We start from the raw sequence: 10,404 nt of genomic DNA on the forward strand, positions 1-10,404 counted from the left end.
AAAACAAAGTAAAGTTGAAAGCTTCAGCAACTGTTTAATTCCTTTTTCAAAGCTGCTTTAGTGTCCTTACGTGCCATTTTGTGTAATTATTAATATTTCTTAAAGTACCTCAGGAGAGTTACCACCAGTTTTGCTATTGCAATAAGTCTGAAGGAGATTAGGCTGAGGAATGTGTGTGACTGGCCAAAGATCACTTAGTGACCTTCAGGGTTGAGCTGGGATTCAAATCTCAGGTTTTCCATGTCTAGTACTCCAGCTACTACACCACTCTGTCTTGTTCAAATTACTACTTTAAAAACGCAAAGCATTACCAGTTTCTTAGGACAAGAACTCCCCGAGGTAGATTTGGAGTGTGGGTGTGTTCATCCATTAAGGGCCTGTGTACCATAACAAGACTTGGCGGTAGTTTGTTTCTAAGCACAATATTGCCAACAATGGAGTGAGATAAGGTTTGTGAGAAGGTACTTATCTAGTATACATCCCTGCCACCTGTTCTCTGCCCTTTCATAAGTGGTTGTGAAAGAAAGAGTTGCTTTCTGTTGGTGGTCATGAAATTACCTCTGGCTTCACATATTTCATGCCTGTTCTCTTCTGTATTTCAAAGACTACATATTATGTTTGATACATGGTTCCAAAGGTGAATACCACCTCTGAATTCCTCATGGCAATTCAGTTTAGAGTTTTCCTGACCCTAATTAGCCTGGGCAGGTGTTATCTGCCCTCTTGGGTGGCTGCATATAGAAGAATTCAATACAGCCCTTCCAGCAGAGCAAATAATTTCCCTAGGGCCATTTTGAGTTACAGGGGGGAGGAGGAAGGCCCTCCTCCCCCTGCACCACAGTCCCAGTCGGAATCAGGCCCCTGTGGCACTTCTGGATTGAGTTGCCACAGGGAACTCTCATCTGCCATATGGCTGCAAGTCCCATGGTGATCACATGTATAATGTAACGTGTAGTTTGATCCTAGTTTTATGGATTTCTTCTTAAACACAAGCAGACAGTTTCCCTTAAAGAAACTTGGCTATAGCTGAGATGGCATTTCTTCCTACAAACTTGAGGAATTTTGAAGAAAGAGACTTTAAAAAAGCATTACAATTCTAAAAGGACAGATGAAAAGCAAGGATTCCTCACCCCGCCCCAGCCTTGTAAAGAAAAATCCAACTAGCTACAAATGATAGTAAGAAAATTGCCTTTTAAGAACTCACTCTCTCTTCTCATCCAAACAACTGAACATTCCTCCATCATTTCCAAGGCAGGAAGTTAGGAGGCCAACTTGCTCAACAAACAGGTTGTTGAAACAAAGCTCTGAACGTACATTTGTAATCCAGCTCTCCTCTTGGACGATCATTCAGCAACCTCTTCAGAGGGGTTGGTTGGTCAGCTTCCAGAAATGAAATATGCCTCAGTCCTAAACCCTGGCTGTTATGGATAACAGCAATCCTAATAGTACAATCTTGTGCAGACTCAAGTATGAGCCCATGAAGAGGAAGTGAAAGAGAAATGCTGGACTGTTGCTCACTGAACAATCACAACCTGACCCTTAACCAATCCTGCTTCAGAGAATTGCCAGTCTTTTCAGAACAATGTCCAAATGTTGACTCCCAGTCCACCCTTCAATTCAAAACAACTCAACAATGAAATTATCTTTGTGCCTAACTGCATACTAACCTGGAAGCATCTCTTGCTATAAACCCACTGCTTATACATCCTAGCAAAGGGCTAGTTCACACATGCATAAGTCTCAGTAGATGACTGCAGTGTCATCTGATGGCTGGCTGGTGTGAATAAGATCTGCAGATCTGATACCACTGGCAGAATTTACTGTTACCCAATGCCCCCTCTAATACAGTCCTTTTTCCAGAAGTTAGTTCACATACACAGTTACAAATCAAGAAAGATACATACATGTATAAACGCTCCCTAAGTCAATGGTGTGTGTGTGGAAGTGGGGGGGGGCAAATGTTTTAAACGTTGTAGAAATGTGCAATCAATAAAACTTCTCATGGGATGTGACAGAATGGGTTTTAAATGTAAGAATTACCAAATGCTGCATCCAGAGAGTGGAAGGTAAAGGGTTAAACCAACTGCCTGAAGGGAGGATGATTGCTGTGCTGCTCCCCCCTCTCTGATTGGCCAGTGAGAAGGTAACAAATTTGTGCTGACAGGATTGTCAGGAGAGAGTCAAAGCTTGGAATCTGAGCAGGGAGGGTAAGACTGTGAATCCTCTGTGTGAGGTAAAAAGGGGAGAAGTTTGCCCAACTGGAACAGCTTAAGATTGATGAAAAGCTTCATGAACTGAAGTGGGAAAACCAGCACTAATTTTATTCAGATAAAATAGAACTGGCAGAGGAAGTGGCTTGTAAGGAGACTCCCCTTCAGCCAAGAGAATAAGAATATGTTTTAGTAGAAGAATAATTCCTGCTCAGTGCCTGGAAAGGGGTTTTTGGTTCTATGGAGTGCCCCGGGTCTGGAGTAAAAGGAAAAGAGTGCTGTGTTGAAGTTTAACACTTAAGCTGTGAAGTGAAATCTCTGAAGGAACCTTGTTTAAGTAACTTAAGTCTGAAACTACCAACCTTTCACTTCTAAGATCTGTACCTACAAACAAAGCTTTAAGAAAACTATTGCGCCTAATGCTTGTGAACTATTCTGTTCAACAAACAAAATTTACCTCCACTTTCTTTTCTCTGCCTATCTGCATTTCAACCCTGCCTGTTGAATAACCTGCTGTTATCTTTCTGAACTTTACTTAGCCTCCAATGCCATTTCATTTTAAGGGAGTCATGGGCTTCTGCTCTTTCCCTACTTAATTTTGGGCTGAGATATAAGCCGTGTGTGTGCGTGCATGCGTGCGCACCTGCCCACATGCGCGTGCGCGCGCGCGCGCACACACACACACACACAGACATGTTTTTAAAGTGTGAGACAAGAGGAATTCTAAGTTATATCCAGCTACATGCTACCAGAGGCTTCCCAGATCCCGCAAACAACCTTGTCCGATTTTGAGAATGTACAATCAACAAAGCTTCTCATAGGATGGCTTCATAGGGTTTAACAAAGCATGTGCAAACTAATTTTTCTGCGTAGAAAGCTCTAAATGGACCCACCAAGGATGGGTTCCCAGTCTAGCCATGATGAGAATCGACATGCCTTCTTAGTTCAGCTTTTATTCTATAATATGGATCCAGCAAATTGTCAGTGAAAGGCACTAAATCTTTTTGGGGGGGGAGGGGAATAAATAAAATTGTAAATTGTAAATGTGTTTGTCTTAGCCAGAGAGCTGAAATGGTAGAAAAATCTTGCATATGGTAGGGCTGTTCAGCAAATGAATAAAATCTCAGAGCTGAAGCCTGTCTGAAGTAGTGGGGGGAAAGTGGAAGACATTGACAGATGTGGGTTTTAACCACATTCCCTTTTCCTCCATCTGTCCTTTTTGACCTTGGGAAAGTTGAGTCTGGGGAATGCAGGACCGGTGTAGACAAATGGCCAATTTGGTCAGGGAGTTGCAGTGAAGAGGAAGAAGCCTTATTGATGGAAGAGAAACAATTTTTACACTTTTCCCTTCCTTAGTGCAGCTCTGAACTCACATGGATGTGTCCACGCAGATCCTGTAACCCCAGGAATCAACTTTTCAGGATTCGAAGGGACTGCTGGGGGAGAATGGAATGTGGTGAAAATCCATGCTCCTTCCACTGACAGCTCAATTTAATCCACCTCTAAGTGTGTTCAGATTATGAACCACCACTGATCTAGCAGGCTAGATTTATGGGCTGGTCTGAACAACTACTTGCCAACCTGAGTATCATATGGGTTTCCTTGTATACAAGGTGACAGCAAAAAAATTATATGAATCTATCCTACAAGTATGTTGCAACAATACTTTTTTGATGTATAGTGGTGATTATAGCTGTGTTATACTTGTAATAATATTTATGAATAACATTAGATGCTTCATAAACAATGACTTGGCATGGTCATCCAACCACTCTGCAAAGGTAGTGTCTTGTCTCCAGTGTTAATTGCCTTAGAAGCTGCAAAATAGGTAACATCTTTCACGTAGAAACCCTGCTTATGTGACCACGGAATTGCTAGAGCATGCATGAGAAAGGTTTTGTGCATGCATCTTCAGATAAAAATGGATCTCTGGTAGCAAGATCTTTCTGTGTTTGACACACTGGAATCCTGATGCCAGTTAGAGTAGACTGTGCTGACCTAGGCAGACTAGAGTCTGACTCTTTGTAAAGTAGCTTTATATGTATGCATGTATGGGTGTAATGTTCATAATACTTTGTGAACAAAAGTTCTGAGTATCTGAAGTAGCAGTGGCTACAGGAAAGAATCCCATGTGTGCTGAATATAATTTACCCTCTACATCTAATCTCTATGGCTACTTTTAAGTGCTCAGTCTAATCTAGCTGGATTAGCAAAGACTCCCTTCTGCTACAGACTCCCCATAGGTTAAAAACTGTTTCAAAAGCAGTGTGACACTAGCCACTGTAAAGGAACAACCCAAATGTGCTACAAGCCAGACTGCTGCAATTGTGTGTAGAGAGGCTCTGTCAGCTAACCAGCTTATTGGAAAGCCCTGTACCCTGAGAAACTGACAGGCCATTGTCATATGCAGATTGCAGAACCAGTGCAAGGGTAAGGTAATTAGGATTTTGTAGGCAGTAATTTCTCCACCTTACATACTGATTTATGGGAAAGATAGTTTCAGGTGGGTAGCTGTGTTGGTCTGCAGTAGAAGAACATGGTTAAGATCCAGTAGCATCTTAAAGACCAACTAGATTTCCAGGGTATGAGCTTTCGAGAGTCAAAGCTCCCTTCTTCAGATACGTTTAGAAGTAGAAGTATAAATGGTTTTATTCATCCAGAAGGTGGGAGAGGTATTTAAAGTAAGAGTGGAAGGTATAATAATACTGTAATTAGCTTTGACTATTGAAAGCTCATACCCTGGAAATCTAGTTTCTCTTTAAGGTGTCACTGGACCCGAATCTTGCTCTTGATTATGGGGAACTGAGCAAAGAAAATTTCCTCAAATTTCTTCAGGTTAGTGTGAATCCTTTTGATAGGCATAAAATACCACTTAAGTGAAAAGGGAAAGCAGTTACCATCCTAGATCCTAAAAGCGGATGCAAGGAGTCTGTGTTCCAAGGATGTATATGACCTCTTAATTCTCATTGGTGCTGGCTTAGTTGGCTTCTTCCCAGATCACTGTCTCATCCTGCTTATGGAAAGAGTTTCTAATTCTGGCCAATAGCTGACATCCTGCTGTGCTGCATTTTTGCCCCTTCTCCACCCACATACACACACTCAATTCCTGGGAACTCTACAGGCTGCAGAAGCTTTGACCCCTTTGTAGACCATGTTTCTCATTTGGGATCGGCAGCAGCTGCTGCTACTCTGATTAGCTCAGGGGAAACACTAGTAAATACTAGTTTTCCTCTCCCTGGGGGCTGTAATCAGTAGTGTAGCTGGAATTAACAGCACCCCAAGAGACACATAGGCACGGAACTATCAATGTAGAATGCTGTCAAGGGGAAAGGTGCTTCCTGGGAATATGCTGGTAAGAACAGTGGAAAGAAGAGTGGTGCAGGCATGAGGAGTGCTGCTGGGGAGGTGTATAGCTGTTCTCTAAGAAGAAAATGAGCCCTGTATATGCTGAAACAAAAGCATTTGTGCTTTTGGTCAAGAAAGTTCTGAACCTGTTAGGAGTCTTCACAAAATATGTAACCTGCTTGCTATTGGTCTCCCCTATTACGTAGTGTCTTTTCCACTGGAGTATTATTCTAATTTTGCTACAACTAATAAGATTTCTTTTCTGCTCTCTGGCTCTTTTCTTTTAATGGGTGTATGGTAGGCTGTCTTATATACCCTACCCTGACTTTCATCCTCAATTCTGTAGCTGTCTTACTACCTCCATATGCACTTGCACTCTGAAAATGCCGCCTCTTTTCTGTTATTGCCCACTTCAGACCTGTTTCATTAAAATCCAAAGTGTTTGTGTTCGGCAGTTAGTAATACTGCCTGGAAGTGGGCTAGTGGTGTGATGCCCAAAGCTGATGCCTGGGTATTGTTACCCGAATGGTAGTAGTGGAGAACTAACTTATGAGAGCTTGGCCTTGTTCCTAAGCAAGGGCTACTAGTGTGTGTATTGAACAAGCTCACTGGACCCCTTTTCTTGCTGTCTTCCAGATATGATCAGTCAGAGGTCTGCTGGAGCCAAATACAGTGGGAGCACTCAGCTTGGCACAGGAAGGGGCACTCTGAGGCTTCGGGCCAAGGGACCAGCCACTGTGGAGGAACAGGTGTGTGTCTAACCCAAATCCAGCAATGTCTGTAGGAAAGGCTGCAGAGGAACTAGTAACTGTCTTATTCCAAGAGTGGGTCAACTTTTCCTCAACCTTTCTCTGCCTTCGTTCAAATGTAATGGCAAAGCATGGCTGGTACTGTATGAAAGACCCTGAAGCAAACCTTAGATAAGCATGCCCCCTCTTCTTCTCCATTTTTTCCTGGTTTTGCCAGACTAATGTTTGCTCTTACATTCAAGCATTCAGGTACTTTGAATCGGTTCTACTAGTAGTGGAACTTTACTCCAGCAGAAGGAAAGTCTACTGCAAGAGACAGGCTCTGCAGCTACCAGAACAGATTCATAAGGTCCAGCCTTGTGGGGTTGGACTTGCTTTGTAAACAAGAACTGTGAACCACAGAGGAGGAAGCATAAATGCCAGACATTTGTTTATGTGGCACCAAACCATAGTGTAGTATTGACTGCATCAAAGCACTGTTTTTGAAGAGGCCCATCTTTTTAGTCTCCAGTCACATTGCAGCCATGTTCCCCTGCATTATCACAGAAGGTCTTGTCGGTTCCTGGGCATAGCTAAGTCAGGGGTGGGGATGGATTTAAAGTTTTCAGCTTCCCTTCAGCATTTCTGTCAATACCACATTGCCTCAGTAGATGCCCTGTTCCTATTCACAGCCAACTGCATTTGAGGAGAAAGCCATTGAGAAGGTTGACGATCTTCTGGAAAGCTACATGGGCATTCGTGACACAGAGCTGGGTAAGCTCCCTCTATTCCTTTTTCCAGTCTGCATAGTAAAAAAATGTTAAAACGTCAGTTGGGATGATGAATCAGCAGCATCCCAATATGCTTTAGCATCTCCCTAATTTGCACACTTGAGGAATGGAAATAACAGATCAAATGTGAGGTTCTCCCTTTGTCTCCAACAAAGGTTTTTTTCAGGCTATTGATTGATACTCATCTCTTTCTTTTTTCTGTCTCCCTGCATAGCTGCTACCATGGTGGAGCTGGGCAAGGACAAGCAGAATCCTGATGAATTTGCTGAGGCACTGGATGAGCAGCTGGGCGACTTTGCTTTCCCAGACGAGTTTGTGTTTGACGTCTGGGGGGCCATTGGGGATGCCAAGGTTGGACGCTACTAGGACTCTGCGCTCTGTTGGACCCTGCAGGCAGGACCATTGGGCAGGCCCACTGGTGGGCCTGGCACAACACTGTGCCCTCCTCTTGTTGCTAGGTCACCCGTTTCCTTTCTGAAGGGGCTGGAGCCAGAGCTACAGGGGCCATAGAGCAATAAGTAACCTGCATCAGTGACAGGAATGTAATGTGAAGTAGAGCCAGAAATATTGTTGCTGCTGCTTCTCACCTCCCTGTGCACAGAGACTCCTCCCTTAGATGAGGGTAGTCTGCCAGGAGGACTTCTTGTCGGTTTCCTTGTCTGATCTAGGCACTGTTCTCAGGCAAGTGCATTGGCCCTTGCTGGTTCCCAAGCCTATCCTTGCATGAGAAAGAACAAAACAGAATGCTGAATTCAAGCCTGAGAGGGTGATACATTGGCCTTGGCATTCTGATATGCCATTCTCCTGAGGAGTCCCACAGAAACTCCAGTGGAGATGCATTGGCGAGGGGGGTGCTATGTCGGCAGCCCCAAGCACCTCCTAGCTGTGTGTGTCTGTTGTAAGCAGACAGAAGCCTAAGAAGGTGTACTCTTTTATTTTCTTTCCCAGAATTAGCATCTTCTCTGCTATTTTGGTACGAGATACATGTTGGCAAGTCGTTTTGCAGTAGGCTCATTCCACAGATGCTGTCTCCTTCACTCTGTTGTGTACACACAGGAACACACAGCCTTCTTTAGGGAGTGCCCCACTTGTCTAGTGTCTTTTTGCTCCTTGTAGCTTGCTGTAGGCCTTAAGATGGGAAACATTCTGTTGTTCCCCTCAAAGCACCATAAGCAGCTAATGGAAGGAATACACTTGTCATCTGTCCTATTTTCTATAGATGCAAAAAAAATCTGTGGGACTAGGCACCAACTCTGCTCCTGGGGTCCCAGGTAAGTTTCTGTCCCATCCTGCCTTATACAGCCTGTAGCTGCTCTGTGCCCTACTTCCCTGCCCTATTCATTGTGACAGTAGTGATGTCAAACTTGCAGTTCAATTACAGTTACAGCCACATATAACATAAGCATATGGTTGCACACCCAGGTTTGGCCAGTCTCTTTTCTAAATGGGCCTGGCCTCCTACAGATTGTGTCGCTGATTTTTTTCTTCATGCACTTGAGCTTTTATGACCCCTGGCAACTCATGCTGTGTGGATAGTGCAAAGACTGTCCCAGGCAGAGCCCATGCTGAGCTGGTCACAGCAGTGGCATTTTCCATGCTACTGTTGGGGGTACTCTGGCCCTGGACTTGTTCCTGGAAGTTGTTCTCCTCAAGGTGCTTCTTATCAGGACTTGGAGGCCCTCCCCAGTGACAGCAGCAGGGTCCCCTCACTGTCTCAATTGGGGCATGTCAGGGTCTGTGTTGACTAATCTGTTCGTTTGTATTATACTGACCTACCTCCCAGAGTGACCCAATTAGTGTCTGTAAAGCATTCTCTATTAAATTATTTATCTCTCACTGACACACACCCCAATATGTTAGTTCTCTACCTAGTGTTACATCCTCAGACTGTAATTTGGGCTGTGTCTGGTTGTCCTGGGAGCTGAGATGGTTACCTTCAGCTGCACCTCACAACCCCAATTCACCTACTGTATCTTTAAAACACTAACCCCAGATAGGATATGGAGCCTAGTTGCCCTCTATAGTACACCTCAAGCTCAGAGAGGGCAAGGCTTCTGCCAAGCCCTGCCTACCCCTGTCCTGGCACTGGAAGTTTCTTGGGTAGACCAAGCACCATATCCTCCTTGGGCATATTTTTGTATTCTATGTGTAAAGCATCTTTAAGATAAAGTATATTGACACTAATAATATCTCTGTGTATGTATGTATATATGTAAAGAGTGTAAGGAATGGCATTCTGGTATTACATTTCTCTTGCCCTCTGAGTGCATTAGAAACCTGTAGACATGGAGAGGAAAAGTCTGCTGGAGAAGGAAGCTGGAAGGGGCCAGAAAAGTTTGTGTAGTGCTGTAAGTAATAGGTAAGCAACCATGGTTCCTTGGCTGCTTCTGAGGAAGAAGAGAAGGAGATACAGCAGAAGTGTGTTACATTCTACATTTCAAAGAGGTATTGGTACGTATGGATTATAGATCCCACAATAGACAAGGATGCCTGCCATGAGCAATGCCCAACATAAAATTGCTGCAACCTGCATGGTCACAGTCTGTTGTGTTTCTTCTGGATCCTAGGCCTGAGTGAGCCTGCCGCCCATTAGCTCTTTGACATGCCCTTTAGGTTTGAGCTCTGGCAGAGCTGCATATTATGCATCCAGGGTACTAAGGATCACAGGGGTTGAGCAGTTCCTGCCCACAATTCCCCCCCCCCGTTGAAACACATACTTCTACATCTTACAGTGTGGAGCAGTCTGAAGATAAATAGGTTGGATCTTTTGCCAAGTGCTGGCTTGTAAAAAGAAGTAGAACCAGATGCTGTGTTGTGTGGAGGTTTTATGGGTGTTCTGCTACTGCTGAACTGACCTAAGTCAGATGCACAGGTCACACAGAAGGCAGTAGATCTGCCCCCTTCCCAGGCTCCTTCTAACTTTCCTCTAGTGGAAAGGAAAGCAGGCAAAGTAGCAGAAAGGCTTCAAGAGAACTTCTCTTTTGGAGTTTGTAGTAGTGCTCGGAACAGCCATTATTTTTGTCTCCTGCCTCTTGGCTCGAATTACTGTTATCCCGTTCCTCAGTGGAGATTGTGAAGAAGATGGACCTGGGGCTTTGTGTCTTGAATGCTGGAAGGAGCATTTAGTTGGAAGTACCATGGCTGTGTCCTTAAGTAGCAACCAGCAGGAACAAACACACCCAGTCAGTTGAGCTGAGCTGGGAAATGCGATGGCTCCCCCCACCCCTGTAGGAAGTAAATTGCAAAACAGTGGAGGGCAGCTTGCTTGTCCCTTCCGGATGCACCAGAAGACTTGCCAGACTACCACTGAGATACAGTGAGTTATTGTGG

At 44.2% G+C, this 10,404-nt stretch overlaps 1 protein-coding gene across 3 annotated transcripts in view; it reads left to right on the forward strand.

Annotated features, from left to right (window-relative positions):
* LOC129328233 (PDZ domain-containing protein GIPC1) overlaps positions 1–9,722 on the forward strand; it is a 116,297-nt gene extending 106,575 nt beyond the window's left edge. For 2 of the 3 annotated variants that reach the window (XM_054977160.1, XM_054977158.1), the window contains exons 5-7: positions 6,192–6,304; positions 6,976–7,057; positions 7,289–9,722. In XM_054977160.1, the coding sequence (XP_054833135.1) occupies positions 6,192–6,304; positions 6,976–7,057; positions 7,289–7,440 (347 nt within the window). In that variant the 3' untranslated portion in view covers positions 7,441–9,722. The remainder of the gene's footprint in view (positions 1–6,191; positions 6,305–6,975; positions 7,058–7,288) is intronic. The other variant, XM_054977159.1, reaches the window with a different exon arrangement.
* Positions 9,723–10,404: the final 682 nt, after the last annotated feature.

The sequence above is a fragment of the Eublepharis macularius genome, chromosome 4 (assembly GCF_028583425.1).
Source record: "Eublepharis macularius isolate TG4126 chromosome 4, MPM_Emac_v1.0, whole genome shotgun sequence".
Classification (NCBI taxonomy): Eukaryota; Metazoa; Chordata; class Lepidosauria; order Squamata; family Eublepharidae; genus Eublepharis; species Eublepharis macularius.